Source organism: Leucoraja erinacea, chromosome 25, assembly GCF_028641065.1.
Source record: "Leucoraja erinacea ecotype New England chromosome 25, Leri_hhj_1, whole genome shotgun sequence".
In the NCBI taxonomy this organism is placed as follows: Eukaryota; Metazoa; Chordata; class Chondrichthyes; order Rajiformes; family Rajidae; genus Leucoraja; species Leucoraja erinaceus.
The window spans coordinates 17612936-17629936 of NC_073401.1; the positions used below are offsets into that span (position 1 = coordinate 17612936).

Sequence of the window (17001 nt, forward strand, 5' to 3'; positions counted from 1 at the left end):
GGTGCAACGAGACCTGGGTGTGCTTGTACATCAGTCACTGAAAGTAAGCATGCAGGTACAGCAGGCAGTGAAGAAAGCAAATGACATGTTGGCCTTCATTGTGAGAGGATTTGAGTTTAGGAGCAAGGAGGTCCTGGCAGACCGCACCTGGAATATAGTGTGCAGTTTTGGTCACCTAATTTGAGGAAGGACATTAATGATATTGAGGGAGTGCAGTGTAGGTTCACCAGGTTAATTCCCGGGATGGCGGGACTGGCATATGATGAAAGAGTGGGCTTCTATTCACTGGAATTTAGAAGGATGAGAGGATATCTTAAGAAACATATAAAATTCTTCGGACACGCGAGATGCAGGAAAAATCTTTCAGATGTTGGGGGAGCCCAGAACCAGGGGTCGCAGTTTAAGAATAAGGGGCAAGCCATTGAGGACTGAGATGAGGGGAAACTTCTTCACCCAGAGAGGTGTGAATCTGTGGAATTCTCTGCCACAGAAGGCAGTGGAGGCCAATTCACTGGATGTTTTCAAAAGAGAGTTAGATTTAGCTCTTCGGGCTAAAGGATTCAAGGGACATGGGGAAAAAGTAGGAACGGGGTACTGATTTTAGATGATCAACCATGATCATATTGAATAGAAGTGCTGGCTCGAAGGGCCGAATGGCCTACTCCTGCATCTATTTTTCTATGTTTCAATGTTTCTAAAAATGGTATCAAAATATTAAGTTTTCGCCACTTCTTTATATATACCAATCCACTTTGGCCCCAAACTCCAAGCTTGCATTTGGTTCTGCTTCAAATCACAACCACAGCCCATGAAAACCCCAATGTCTCAGTAAATCTGCATTTTTTTCGCATCACTGATGTAATAAAATTTTTAAAAGGTACTTAATCGGAATGATTATCAAATAAAATTTGAACATCGAATCCACTGTCTGAATCACTAAATAAATTGTCTTAGTTTGTACATTCGCTCAATTGACATAAGAAATATCTGGCAACATTCAACAATGTATGATACAGACTGATACACTCCTCATTGCACAAATAGCACTGAGAGAGTCATAGAGTCATACAGCGTGGAAACAGGCCCTTCAGCCCAATTTCATGCCCCATCAATAGTCCCACATGCCCGCGTTTGGCCCATATTACTCAAAACCTATCCTACCCATGTTCTTGTCTAAATGGTTCATAAACGTTGTGATAGTACCTGCCTCAACTACCAGAAATGCAGATGTTGGAATCTTGCGTGGAACAGAAGATGTCCACCAAAGGTGCTGTCAGACCTGTTGAGTTACTCCAGCACTTATGCATTCTACATTAGTTAAGGAAGGATTACCTTACAATGGGTGCATGATGGTTTGCATGAAAGGCGGCCGAATGGCTTATTTTCATATCTTATCTGCATGACTCTATATATTTGTTCACCAATATGTTTGTCTGCCACATCATTGTGTTATAATCCACGGTTATTTGATTGAGATTAATTCACTGTTTCTAACAAACGTACACAGTTTTCCACCAGGAACAAACGGACAAGAACTCCATTGACTCCATCTACATTTCACTGTGCCTCAGAAAATCAGCCGACATAATCAAACACTTGTCCCACCCCGATCATTCCTTCTTCTCCCTGCTCCCACCCGGCAGAAGATACAGAAGCTTGAAAGTGCACACCGCCACATTCAGGAACAGCTTTTACCCATCTTGTATCAAACTTCTGAACGGTCTTTCCATAAGCTAGGGTCCGATTCACCTCTACCCCATTGCGGACATTGGACTTTGTCTCTGGAACTGATGCACTACAACACTGAGAACTATATTCTGCACTCTGTAGCTTCCCCTTTACTCTACCTATTGCACTTAAGCTTGGCTTGATTGTTTTTACGTATAATATTATCTGATGGCATGCAAAACAAATCTATTGGATGGCATGCAAAACAAAGCTTTTCACTGTACCTCGGAGTACGTGCCATCCATAAACCTACAGCTGACTGGAGTACAGGCGCACACTGTTGACTGTTTAATGGGCCCACAGGGGTGTATTGGAATAGATGCTGAGGCCCTGTTTTACTGCAGTCGTTTTCCATTCTAATCGGTGCAATCATAAATCACGGCAAGGACAGTTTCTAACAGGTCAAATTAAGATAAAATGCCTTTAATTATCAAAGCAACAGCCACTTGTCTCATCACAAGCTGTATTTTATCCCTGACGAGAGGCCGCGGACTCGATGGGTTTATTGTGCTGCCGTGACAGAGGCCATCGTTCCCTACCCTGACCACGAGAGGAAGAAGGCTTCTTTCCACCGCCGAGAAAGGGCACAGTAAACAGTGTCTGGGGGGGGGGGGGGGGGGGGGGATGGGCCCCTCCCCTCCCCTCCCGTCCCCATCAGGAACAAACGTGTCCCACCTCCCCACCTCAGACCCTGCTCTAAGACCTGCTGATTAGGCCAATTATCATTACTTAATGACTTTTCAATACCACTCTATTCAAACAGAACAAAAAAATTTAGTGGCACGACAAAGGACTCGTGGAACAACTGTCTGGATTCAGGTTTCCATGCCTGAACCCAGCCTGAAATTGGAGTCCCGGCCTAAGTACGCTTCATTCAATGGCTGGGCTATGTGAGAAAGTGGAGACTGCACAAACGTTGAGAGGGGAAAGCCTTTTGTCTGTGTGGTATTTGGCCTCCACACTCAGTGCCCCTGGCGTGGGGGGGGTGGGGATTGGCAGCCTTATGCCGAGGGTGCGTGTGTGCGTTTTTTTTAATAAACTATTGATTAGATTTGTTTGCTGGCTGGTTGGAGACTCATTAACAAACAGCTGAGAAGTCGCTTTTTTTTTCAGGATTTTAATCCCCCAAATCTTTAGCCGCTGAAAGGGCTATTGGGCCGGCTATCCCGCTGTTTCTGCATGACCCTGGCACCTGGGTCATGGTTCGCCCGGCCCGCTGTAGGATCCCAGTTATTCACACACAGCACAATCCAACTCCAATCTGTGGCTTCAGGGGCCAGGCCAGGAGCAACTTCATCATTAACCTGCCATAACCTGTAGGCAGGGCAGGCCAGGAAAGGTTTTATCCCCCTATTATATAGCAGCTGCATATTTATATATATATATATATTATATATAGACATAGCGAGGCACATAACAGTAGTGTTATCTCACAACGTTTTAAACCCAGACCCCGGCAGGAAATATTCAGGATAGAGATAGTCAATGAGATAGCTCTTCATAAGTTATAGGTCAGAAGGGACTACAGGTGCTGGTTTACACCGAATTATAATTTAAATATTATCTTCGTGGAATTCATCAGCGATGTAGTGGTGCTGGTTTCCGACAGGAACGGTGGCAGACGCACCACACATCTCTGTCCTCCAGTTCCTGCGGACTTCCGCCGCTGGAAGTATAGGATTTTGCTGTGTGTGCTTTATCATCATTCCTTACAATGCTGATGTACGACACTGATCGCAACTTCTGCTGAAGTGTGGGTGGCTGGCGGCTCGCTAGAAGCTCTTCCGCCCTTCGACAGGTCTTGTTTTTGGTCCTGCTGGGGGTCCACAGACCCCTCCTCACCTGGTAAACCAGGTGGGGGAGACGGTTTAGTCGCCGACTACCCGACCATGGAGCTGGTAGCAAGGGATTACATGGTACCCCTGGCGGGGGTAACACTGAAGATAGACACAAAATGCTGGAGTAGGTCAGTGGCACAGGCAGCATCTCTGGGTAGAATGAATGGGTGACGTTTTGGGTTTGAAGATGGGTCCCGACCCAAAACGTCAACCATTCCTTCTATCCAGAGATGCTGCCTGTCCCGCTGAGTTACTCTGAGCAGTTTGTGTCCATCATAAGTTATAGATGCAGAATTAGGCCATTCGGCCCATAGAGTCTACTCCACCAGTCCATCATGGCTGATCTATCTTTCCCTCTCAACCCCATAACCCCTGACACCCTTGCTAATCAAAAATCTCTCAGATCTCTTAAAAACGGACTTTGGAGACAGGTGCAGAGGGTCACACACAAGAGGAATTTGAACACCTGGCAGCTGAAGGCAGGGACACCAATGGTGGAGAGGTCAAACTCAAGGAGGACAAGAGTTCAAGAGTTTCAGTTGGGGAGTCAGGGACATGCATGAGGAGATAGGAACAGAATCACAACACAGTAAACCGGGTACAACATGTTCCCACTGGGATCGACAGGAGGCGCTGACTCGCCAAGGCAGCCACTCGCAAAGGCAGCCAGAATCGCACACACCACCCTTATAGTAGCTTAGATACAGCGCGGGAACAGGTCTTTCAGCCCACTGAGTCCACACCGGCCATCGATCCCCGCACATTAAACACACGAGGGACAATTTTGCATTAGTATCAAGACAATTAAACTACAAATCTGTACGTCTTTAGAGTATGGTAAGAAACAGAAGATCTTGGAGAAAACCCACGCAGGTCATGGGGAGAACGTACAAACTCCCTACAGACAAGCACCCGTAGTCAGGTTCGAACCCGGGCCTCTGGCGCTGTTAGGCAGTAGCTCTACTGCTACGCCACCGTGCCGCACCCTAGCTCATCTTGCTACTACCATCAGGAAGAAGGTACAGGAGCCTGAAAACTGTGACCTCCAGGTTCAAGAACACCCTCTCCCCAGCAACCATTAGGCTCTTGAATAGTGCGCAAAAGTATTAATCACTGCTTCAGCAACTCTGATCTACGATGCACTGTGTTTTGGTTGCATCGTGGATAGCAGTTTAGCATTGTTAGGGTCTGGTCACCTTGTATTACCGATTATTAATTTATTGTATCAATAATTATTACACATTTACCTGTGTGTTATTGTGTTCATGGGCCTGTAAAGCAGCTGCAAATCCGATGATCAGTTCTATCTCTTCTCCCACCTAACGATGATCTATTCTACATTTTCATTCATCTCCATTCCATTTGCCCTATTTTCACATCTTACACTTCCTTATCTATGTATCTCCCTCTCCCCTGACATCAGTCTGAAGAAGGGTGTCGACCCGAAACATCACCCATTTCTTCTCTCCAGAGATGCTGCCTGTCCCGCTGAGTTACTCCAGCATTTTGTCTACCTTCGCAAGTAAGAATTTCATTGCTGTGCCACCAGTACACATGACATTGGTTTTTCTCTAGCGATTCAAGTGATCAGTGGGTTGATCATTATTTAACTGTGGCTCCCGATTCACTGGGTCAGGGCTCCCAGTTCTGCTGCCCACCCCCAACCCTTTATCCTGTCACCAAGCATCCTCCCTCTGCAATAAACACAGCACGCTGTTTGAACAATGGTTTCTCACACACATAAGACAGTGTGCTCGGCAGAGTTGCAGGCAGATGCACTGAACGCTGTGGGCAGGCAGTTGGCTCTGAAGCCAACAACGTCAAGATCTCAGATAGACACACAAAGCTGGAGTAACTCAGCGGGACAAGGCTGCTCTGGAGAGAAGGAATGGGTGGCGTTTTGGGTCGAGACCCTTCTCCTCAACGTCAAGATCTCTGACCAAATTCAAGGGGGAATGTCACCTGAACCTTCATCCGGACAAAAATCGAACCGTCCTCTTCTGAAGAAGTGGCTCGACCCCAAACCACCACTCATTCCTTCGATCTGGGGATGCTGCCTGTCCTGCTGAGTCACTCCAGCATTTTTTATCCATATTCAAAAGGATGGCCGCACGCCAATGTTGCTTCGGAAAATAAACTCTTGCATTTGCAACACATGTAGGTAGGAACTGCAGATGCTGGTGTATACCAAAGATGGACACAAAGTGCTGGAGTAACTCAGCGGGTCAGGCAGCATCTCAGGAGAAAAAGGATGTCCAAGCTCACAAATGAAGCAAGAGCTCTCAGGGTAATGGTTAGGTTTGGGCTTATTATTGTCACATGTACCAAGGTACATTGAAAAGCTTTGCTTTGAATGGTGTCCAAACGGATCAGATAATACCTTGCCTAAATACAATGAAAGTGAAAGGCTTGGATAGAGTGGATGTGGAGAGGCTGTTTCCACTAGTGGGAGACTAGGACTCGAGGTCATAGCCTCAGAATTAAAGGACGTTCTTTTAGGAAGGAGATGCGGAGAAATGCATTTAGTCAGAGGGTGGTGAATCTGTGGAATTCAGGACGGGACCCTTCCTCAGACTGAAAGTAGAGGGGAGGTCAGGGAAGACCAGAACAAAGCAGGACCACAACAGATGACAAAGGAAAGGTGGAGCCCATAATGGTTCATTGTTGGCAGGGGAAGAGGTGATAACGAAGGGATACGAGGATGCAAACAGTGGAACTAGTAAGAACTAGTAACGGGCCATTGTGGGCTCCACACTAACTTGATCATCTGTAGTCAGTCTTGCTTTGTTCTCGTCTTGCATTTATATAGTGAATTTCACTTCCATTTCACGACGTCACAATATAGTTATTTCAAAGTGCCGTCAATGCCAGTAAACTGCGCACAGCATGATCAACAGGAGGCGCCGTGTCACAAAGGCAGCCAACGTCGTAGACCCACGCCACCCTGATCTCGCTACTACCATCAGGAAGAAGGTACAGGAGCCTGAAAACCGTGACCTCCAAGTTCAGGAACAGTTTCTTCCCAACAAACATCAGACTCTTGAACACAGCACAACACTGACCACTACCTCAACAACTGAGATGTTCTACGGACTCTATATTTTGTTGCACTATGGACCGTAGTTTTGCCCAGTATGATTACCTGGTATTACTGATTATTAATCTATTGCATTATTGATTATTGTGTATTGCTGCCAGCATCATCAAGGACCCACACCATCCTGGCCACACACTCATCTCTCTGCTGCCATCAGGTTGAAGGTACAGGAGCCTGAAATCTGGTACATCCAGGTTCATGAACAGCTTCTTCCCCACAGCCGTCAGGCTATTAAACTCACCATCAAACAAACTCTGAACTATAACAGCCTATCGCACTTTACCTGTTTATTTATGTGTATGTATATGGTCTATGCCATATAGACACACTGAACTGTTCTGTATTTATGCTTACTATATTCTGTTGTGCTGCAGCAAGCAAGAATTTCACTGTCCTATCTGGGACACATGACAATAAACTCTCTTGACTTGATCTGTGTGTCATCACGTTTACAGGCTCGTTGAGCTGCAGCAAGTAGGAACGTCATTGTTCCATTGTCGGTACATATGGCAATTAAACACTCGTGACATTTGACTCATGACGTCAGCATGGCAATGACCAGATAGCCCAACATGCTTACAGTGGCAAATACATGCCGGATTGTCCCCTTCTCAGCTCAGCTGATGCTGGCGTGCCACATGTGCCAGGTGCCTTCACTGACCGCTGGCGATAAATCCCCTGCTTGCCCCTTTACCGGTTACATCCACACCCGGGTGGTGTTCGAGAGGGTCATGGTTGTATAGTAGTTATTTAGTACATTTGTAACATGGTTGTTTGGAATTTAGTGTCTGGCTAATTTGGTAATTTGGTCACCACGGTTTTGAGTTTTTTTGGATTTTGTATCGTGTTCGTAATCAAATTAATGATTTTTGTTGTTGTGCTGCAAAAAAAAAATGAGAAGCACGTTCACTTGTTGAGTCAGATGAAGAGTGGTCATTTTTGAAACTCACCCAGCAACAGGTACACAGGGGGAGGAGGGGGTCACCTGCCACCTGCGGTAAGCACAGAGAGATGCAGCAGATTAGACAAGAGTCGTCGCTGGCAGTAGATTTTACTCATTGTCTTGTGTGGCATTAGACATACGAATGCATCAGGTACAAGTACGGGCAGGGGGCAGACACACCCACTGTACATGGTCCACACCTTTCATTTCCTTCCTGGTTCCAAAACCAAGTCCTGCTGCACTGAGCAAAGACAGAACACTGACTAAAGCCGTGGGAAATGCTGCCGTCAGTTAACAGCGACTAAAGCAGCATTGTGTGAGGGACAGAGGCCAACACAAAACTCCAAGAGCAGGATTTGTCAAAGCGCTCAGCAAGACGCGAACAGCTCACGCTGTTATATCCGCAACCTGCCGATTGTGGTGGGTCCCACCTCACCCTGATATTTGAATGGACACTCTTGCTGGCCAAAAGAGAATGGGTCCTTGGCACAGTGGAGTCCCAGCGACTGTAGCTAAAGTTGAAGCTGAAAGATACAGGGTGGAAACGGGCCCCTTCAGTCCACGCCAATCATTCATCACCCATTCTGTTCCGCTACCCTTCCAGTCCACATTATTAACCAGAGAATCATTTAAAAGAGCCCCAATTACCTGATCAACCTTGTCCAAATTCTCGCACAAGTGATCCATGGCAGGTGAAAAGCAGTGTATTGTTTCTTTCAGACCTGGCACCAAGTTGTTCTTTGCATGGGACCCCAGACCGGGTAGAGGGGATGAGGGTCTTTCCCTGATGACAGTCGGCTCTGCGATGGATTACACCTTACGTCCATTCACCTCCTAACTCCCTGTTTGGATCTCAGCCCAGAAGGGCAGGCGTTGATTAATTGATACTTTATTATCACATGTGACGTGACAAAGTCACAAAGTATTCATTATATCCCCAATGGTCCATCTTTGTTCCTAGTGGCCCTACTACGTCGGGACCCCCCCTTGGTCTCAGCACCCCCCCCCCCCCCCCTCCCCCCCCCCCCCCCCATGCCAGGTCCCTCTTTGTTCAAAGACTCAAGGGTTGTGAGTTTGTTGTATCTCGGTGCATGTGGCAATAATAACACCAGGACCAGGGCCTGGGCAGTCTCAGCATTGACAATGACAAAACCGTGGCAGGTATTGAAACCAAAATACAAACCGTGAAGCTTCGAATATTCATTGCTCATTATTCTATGTTTGCTCTTCTGGGAAGATGCTAACTGCATTTTGTTGTCTCTGTACTGTACACTGCACAATGACAATAACGTTTGAATCTGAACCTGAATCTGAAAGTGACCTCAGGATTAGTTGCTCTGAAGAGTTGGTGCATGAGTGCAGAACAACATACACTGCTAACCACGGATAGGTTAAGTGTCAAGTCTGGGGCCCCAGCAAGACGTTTTATTGGAGCACAAACAAGAGGAATCTAGGAGGGTTGAAGGATGGAAAGGAGGTGTCTGGAATAAATCACAGGGGGAGTGAGAGAGTCACCAAGCATGGTTAATGGAGGGAGGAGGTGCTGATCACTAGCCCTGCGTGAGAGTGTGGACCTCGTGGATGGGCGTGACAGAGATTGCTGAGGTCAGGAGGGGAAGAGAGGTGTAGGGTTCACAGCGGATGGAAAGTCAGCAGAGATGAATAAAAATGTGCACAAGAGCATTGGGAATTTTACTCGAACAATCAATACATTTGTGCCAATGGAGAAGAGATGGGGGTTGAAGGGTTGTGACGGATTGCTCGATAATTTGCTGTCACGTGCGACCAGGACTGAACTCAACACTTCAATAAACCACCGCAAGGCTCACAAACGTTGCGAAGTATCCAAAGACAGACACAAAATGCTGGAGCGACTCCGGCGGGTCAGGCAGCATCTCTGGAGAAAAGGAAAATAGGCGACGTTTCAGATCGAGACACTTCTTCAGAAATATCCAATCGTTATAAAACGTCACTGCTCCTGCTGATTACTGGGTTGAATCTCAGCTAGGTACAATTGAACCATCACTTATAGAATGAACAAAACCACAGGAAGGGAGGTGCCACGGTGCAAATTGCAGCAATGATTATGCTGTTAACTTACACAATTGGACCACACTGCAAGGTGTCAAGTGTGGGATGATTGACCTTAATAAGCGTGTGAGAAGAGTGACGCTGAGATGGATTGTACAGCAGGTAACATCTAACTCTTGGTCGAAGTCACCAGATGCATTGCAACACTTTGCTGCATTTGCCTGCATCAAACCAAGCAAGGCAGCTGCCATTGGGAATATACTCCACGACGCAATAAAACACCATCACACTGACCATGGGCCCACATGCTGTGAGCTAAATAAGGCACTCATTTCATTTATACATCTTCTAAGATTAAGAATCCAAATTTAAGAATCCATTAACCAAAAGTATTTGAGTTGTGAACTAGAATGAGCTGAGGAAACTTTACTTTAATAATTATATATATAGTTTGGCCAAACTGTTTTATCATGTAGAAACAAGGAACTGCAGGTGCTGGTTTACAAAAAAAAAAGACACATTGTGCTGGAGTAACTCAGCAGGTCAGGCAGCATCACTGGAGAACGTGGATAGGTGATGCTTTGGTTTGGGACCCTTCTTCAGATTGAAGGGTCCCGACTTGAAATGTTACCTGCAGAAACAAGGAATGGTAAATGCTGGTTTACAAAAAAAAAGACACAAAGTGCTGGAGTAACTCAGTGGGTCAGGCAGCATCTCTGGAGAACATGGATGGGCGATGTTTTGGATCGGGACTCTTCTTTATCATGCTGTTTGATTTTGATAGAGCTGGCCAGAAGGATGTGATTATGGAATAAGCTTACATAGGGTTAAGGATGTTACCGGGCGCATGGGTTCAGCAGTCATGCCATAGTCTGACTTTGCTTCAGCTGGCTTGCACACAGTGGGGCAAGTTTTGAAATTGCGTGGGTGATGGTGTGAATAGTCAGTATTGCGATGTCTGTCGATGTGAGTGTCTGGCCGGGTGAATTACAAGTGCCTTCATTGTCCTATCCTGCAAGTCAAATCTCGGGCCCTTCCTCGATTCACAATTTCAAGCAAAATCGACACGCTATGGTCCTTTAGACTAGCATGTTCTCCAGAGATGCTGACTGACCCACTCAGTTACTCCGGCACTTTCTGTCTTTATGTTTTTGGCCGATTATTTACTGGTATAAAGGCTGGAAAGGTGATGGGAGGCTCGTCACCGAGTTCATCAAGGTGCTGATGGGTGATAGGAAGTGGCAACAACCTCCAGACCCCAAATATTTTCAAACCCACTCTGAAACAGTATCGTTTGCAGGCTGTTTCCCACCACTGCATGGTTGCATTGACAGCACTGCAGTTGACAGCATCCACTGCAATGCAGGAATATAATCCATGCATGGGTTGTCTTGCTGCTGATCAGGTCAGTGTTTTGTGCAGACAGTGTCATAGAGTCAAACAGCATGGAAACAGGCCCACACCAACCAACATGTCCAGTCCCACCTGCCTGTGTTTTGGCCCATATCGCTCTAAACCTATCCTATCCATGTACCTGTCTAAATATTTCTTAAACACTGCGATAGTACCTGCCTTAACTACCTCATCCAGCAGCTCGTTCCATACATGCACCACCCTTTGTGTAAAAAAGTTACCCCTCGGGTTCCTATTAAATCTTTCCCCCTTTACTGGTATAAAGTCACCTCTAATACAAAGTCACCTCTAATCCAAATTGCACATTGCTTCAAAACAGGTCAGATCTGACAATGAAAGGGTTTCCCTGAGAACAGAGAAAACCGAACAAGTTCCTGAGCTGAGGTTCATGGCTTTCCATATAAATGCCCTCTCCAACCGGCCTCTGGGAACGTTTCCTAAATACATTGTTTCAGTGCTACAAACAAAGTGTGGGAAATAATTCAGAAAAGAATAGGTTTCAGTGTGAATGACTTCACCCCTTTCAGAATGGAAGATGGAAGGAGGTCACAAAACAGGCTGCGATTCTGAGCGTTTATTTTGAAAGTTGATCTAAACCCGCCCTGTACCAGCATAGCTCTGAACTGCCTTTAACTTTCAAGGGAAGATTAAGAAGCAAGATGGTAGAAATATGAAATATAAATGTTAAACAAGCAATGGTGAACATATTCAGCAGGTCGGGACGTTGGAAGAGGTCACATTAATAAAATGGATATCAGCTGCAAACATTAATGCTGATTCTCCCCTCACAGTCACTGCCTGACCTGCTCAACATTTCCAGCACTTCCCACTTTAATTCATGACCCTGTTGTTTCAACAATGGACTTGAGTTGAACCACTAAATAATAGTTGGAGAGGAAAGATAAAATATTAACTCAAAAATTCTAAATCTTTAGATAAAACAGATTGAGGTACCCAGCTACTGAAATCTTACTCCGAGCATTAGAAATGCTCTTGTCTCAAATTATTTAAAAAAACACTCCACCAGGATGTTGCCTGGGCTTGTGGGCTTGTGGACTTGCGATGTAAGCAGAGGTTGGATGGGCTGGGGCTTTTTTCTTTGGAGCGGAGGAGGCTGAGATGTGAGCTTATTGAAGTCTGCAAGATCAGGAGGGGCATGATACAGTGAATGGTCACAGTCTTTTCCCAAGGGTAAAGGATTCTTTACCCTTGTATACTCTGGAATTGTGAAGGATGAGAGGGGATCTTATTGAAACATATAGGATTATTAAGGTTTTCGGCCCAAAACGTTGCCTAATTCCTTCGCTCCATAGATGCTGCTGCACCCACTGAGTTTCTCCAGCTTTTTTGTGTATCTAGGATTATTAAGGGTTTGGACACTCTAGAGGCAGGAAACATGTTCCCGATGTTGGGGGAATCCAGAACCAGGGGCCACAGTTTAAGAATAAGGGGTAAGCCATTTAGAACGGAGATGAGGAAACACTTTTTCACACAGAGAGTTGTGAGTGCAGAATTCTCTGCCTCAGAGGGCGGTGGAGGCCGGTTCTCTGGATACTTTCAAGAGAGAGCCAGAAAGGGCTCTTAAAGATAGCGGAGTCAGGGGATATGGGGCGAAGGCAGGAACGGGGTACTGATTGGGGATGATCAGCCATGATCACATTGAATGGCGGTGCTGGATTGAAGGGCTTACTCCTGCACCTATTGTCTATTGTCTATTGTCTAAAACTAAAGGGCGTAGGCACAAAGTGAGAGGGGGGAGATTTATGAGAGACCTCAGGGCCTGTCAGGGCGAGAAGGCTTTCTTACATGACGTCAGCCCATTGCGGGAGAGGACTGTGGTGAAGAAGGCGTTAGGCATGCTTGCCTTGGCTTAGAAAGGTATTGAGTATAAAAGTTGTGACATGATGATACATCTCCACAAGTCGTTAGTGAGACCACATGGGGAGTAAATACTTTGTGCGGTACTGGTCACTCAGCTATGGAAAGGATTTTATTAAGTTGAAAAGATGCAGATTTGGGGAAATTCACCAGAGGAGTTTCACAAGGAAGTTACCTGGACTTGCGGGCTTGAGTTATAGAGAGAGGGTGGGTGGCCTGGGATGATTTTCTTTGGAGCGTAGGCTGAGGAGTGACCTTATGGAGGGGTACAAGATCATGAGGAGCATGAATGAAGTTAGTATTCACAGTCTTTTTCCCAGGGTAGAGGATTCTAACATTGGAGAGCAAAGGCTTAAGGTTAGAAGTTAAGAGGGATCTCAGGGGCAACTTTGTCACTCAGAGTGCAGTGTGTACCTGGAATGAACTGTCAGAGGAAGCTATAGAAGTGGATACAATTATAACTTTTACGACATTTCGACAAATATATGGATAGGAAAGGTTTAGAGAGCTATGGGACAGGTAAATGGGACTAGCCCAGAATGCCAACATGGTCAGCGTGGACAAGTTGAGCCCCAGCTCGGACTACTGTCCATAACCAAGGCATTGAGTAAAACAGGCCATGGGGGAGCAACTATGGGGGATGTTGTGACTGTACCAGGTAAGTTAATATCCAGCACCTTCCAACATGCACAGACTATTTAACAATGGAGAAACCTTGCAGTGATCAGGAGGTTCGACCCTTCCCCAATTTTCTCCACAGCACCCAGGTACATGATAAAGGGAAACGTCAGTGAGATGCCACATCAGTGACTGCACATACCTTTCCCAGCTGGGACATGAGTGGGGCTCCTCTCCTTTCTCTCACCATTATGGATAACCGCAGGGACTCTATTCTAGTGCCCGGCTGACTACAGTCATCCCTGGACAGATCAGCAACGGAAGCCGGACAACTGGATGCATATGGCCCAGCACTCCCAACCCATTTGTTCGACCAGCGTTGGAATTCCAGCACCCGGCCTCAGACATTCCACCCGCAGCCTTCGATAGCCATCTCGTTTGCACTCCTGGCTAATGACGGCGGAGGGGATTAAACCAGCAGCTGAAAGTAGATACCTGCATTGGCTGGAGTCCGCTCAGTACCATTGCAGAAGCTTCACCTCATGACATCTCATACCAAGTATTGAATATCATCAAACCCCCCTGGCTTCACATCTCAAACAGCGGTCTCAAATGAACTCTGGGTTGGAGGTAGTCACAAAATGGTGGAGTAACTCAGAGGGACAGGCAGCATCTCTGGTGAGGAATGGGTGACGTTTCAGGTCGAGACCCTTCTTCAGACTGAGAGTCAGGGGAGAGGGAGACATAGAGATATAGAAGGGTAAGATGTGAAATCAAGAGATCAAAGGGGATAAAGTTCAAGGAAAATTGTAGTAAGGGTTGGGGCTTGGGTTCTGCTGGCGTTGGGGCAGGTGGACCCAGTGAATCCTGGACACACATCTTGGAGTGGGATTATCAGATTATAGCAAGTCCCCCTCGGTTGCCGTGATGCTTCCCCATGTGAACCACACAAGCATCTGTGCTACAATGCTGTGAAGAATGATGTGGAAGGACACAGACTATCGCCCTCACTGTCAATGTACCACAAGTCTTTCTCACCTCGGCCTTAGTCTTCCTGAAGTACTTTCAAATTGGAGAGGATGCGAGGGATATGAAACATGACCTGCCATCCAGTCGGGACTTGCGTTTCCGTCAATGTTCATTCCCTGGGCAAGGAGAAGTGCTCTCAGAGTGAGGTGTGACTGGGCTTCAGCTAGCCACACAGAGCTAGGGGATGGGACACTCCTCACAAGAGAAACAGACCATGAGGGCAGCAGAGATGAGGGAGTAGGTAGGAAGAACATGGACAAATATATGGAGAGGAAAGGTTTAAATGGCTATGGGCCAAATGCATGCAAATGGGTCTAGCCCAGAATGCCCATATTTTGGCATGGATAATGGCTTTTTCCTTCCTCCCTGCATAGTTGGGCCCCTGACGTTTCCCTGGTCCCTTCCATGCTGATAGGATGTAGGGAACAGGTAAGACCGAGAAACATATAAAAATAGGTGCAGGAATAGGCCATTCGGCCCTTTGAGCCAGCACCACCATTCAATATGCTCATGGCTGATCTTCGAAAATCAGTACCCCGTTCCTGCTTTTTCCCCCATATCCCTTGATTCCTTGAGCCCCAAGACCTAAATCTAACCTGCGCCCATTCAATCGTTCCCTGCGATCAGGGCAGCTCTTGTGCCCAAACTCTGGCCCGTGACAGAAGGCGACGGTGCGTTGGGGAATGGGAGGGAGCAAGTTGGTGGGTGTCATTGAGCCTACAGGCCCTGGGAGGGAGAATGTTCATTCATCCTGAAGCCTTGACGCTCTGCTCACTGTCGGTCGGAAGGAAGGAATTTTAAATGCTCTCCACGTGAAAGAAAGACAGTTTCAAAAACCACACGGGTCATGGGTAGCAGCAGATGTATTAGTGCGGTATTATAAAAATCTTTAATGCATTTCACTTTTCTGCAGAAAGTGAGACGTTATTGAGCTGCGATCGGCTCGGGAGCCACGACATTGAGTGTAACCCGGTGTAATATATATTGACTCAAGCACCGAACAGAAGCCAGCTGATTTCTATTTTTTTAATTATTTTTTTACGGTCCAGACATGAGTTAATTCTAACAGTTCAGCAAAACACTCGAGTTTCTATTCACTGGGATTTCATCACCAATTGTACCATTATTGTCCGAAGTTGTCAACAAACCATCACAAATCAGCAAATTAAAGCTCTGGGCCTCTAGCCACCATCCCAGCTTGTCGCCTGCACCCCTTTCCCGCAGCTCGCAGTGGCTGAGGTAACAACTCCATGCCAGCCGTCTGTTCAATCAGGATTACGCACTGTACACTCCCAATGTAGAGGACACGATGGCCATCGAGGCCCTTGTTGTTACCCGCAAGGCTGGAGTCTGGGGTGGGGTGGAGAAATCAGGTTATAAGTGCAAGGATTCCAGTGGGAAGAATGTCGTTCAACTCCAAAAAACAAACATTCGGTCCAGCTCAGTTTGGGATTGGTCTCTGCAGTGTTTATTCAGCATTCCAAACGGGCCAGGAATCGAACAAGAGCTGCGGCCAAAACCTGGGTGGCGCGGCCTCGGGATTAACCCTTTCCAGGCCACCGATGTGGCTCACGGACTGAAGTGCCGGCCAACAGATCCTCCTGCGACTATCACTTCTATTTATTTTTGAAGTCCGTCTGTCTGTCTGTCTGTCTGTCACACCGCGGCAGCCACGAGGAGGGAAACAAATAGGAAAATAAACGAGAGAAATCAAAAGAAAATTCATCTCTGCTCAGGTCAAAGCAGCCACGAATGTTCCGAATCGATTAGAGATGTCCGAATGCAAAGATCTCCAAGTTTGCATGGGGCTCCGGCCCTTAGAGTCAGTAAGGTCGTCTGTGCAGTGGACTGAAAGGCACTGCAAGTGGCTGTCAGCCGACACTGATGGAGCCTTGTTCTGTGAAGGCTCGTGGGCTGGAAAGGGTTAATAAACAGAATACAAGTTTTAGTTTTCTGGCTCAAGGTTCATTTTTCGTTTTTTCTCTTTTTCCAAAAAAAAATTATTGCAAACTGATTATTCCTCTTTTTAACCTAAAGTAAAGCCCTCATCGATACAAAATTGCCCTTGTGACTCCCTTTCGGAAGGATCTAAACTCTGACCAAGAAATTAAAGGCCCTGGAATTACACGTGGGCTGAGGCACCATCAACCTCTCTTGGTTGTGAATAACAACACACGGGCGTTGATCTACTTAGTGAATGAACCAACAGCTACATCTAAAAATGACTGAATATTTCTGATTCAACCAAAAAACACCAAGTACTGGAGGAACTCAGCAGGTCAGGCAGCATCTGTGGAGGGGATGGACAGATAATGGTTTGGGTCTGGATCCTTCTTCAGCAGGCAATGTGAAAGATCACCTATCCATGTTTTCAAGAGTTAGATATAGCTCTTATGGCTAATGGAATCAAGGAATATGGGGAAAAA

At 46.4% G+C, this 17001-nt stretch overlaps 1 protein-coding gene across 3 annotated transcripts in view; it reads right to left on the bottom strand.

The window, feature by feature from the left end:
* mn1b (meningioma 1b) overlaps positions 1–17001 on the bottom strand; it is a 109394-nt gene that overhangs the window by 61818 nt on the left and 30575 nt on the right. The window contains exon 2 of one of the 3 annotated variants that reach the window (XM_055655874.1): positions 15583–16489. The exons of 1 other annotated variant lie outside the window; for it this stretch is intronic. In XM_055655874.1, coding sequence (XP_055511849.1) covers positions 16308–16489 — 182 coding nt within the window. In that variant the 3' untranslated portion in view covers positions 15583–16307. Of the gene's footprint in view, positions 1–15582; positions 16490–17001 lie in introns of those variants that run through there. One more of the 3 variants, XR_008725511.1, reaches the window with a different exon arrangement.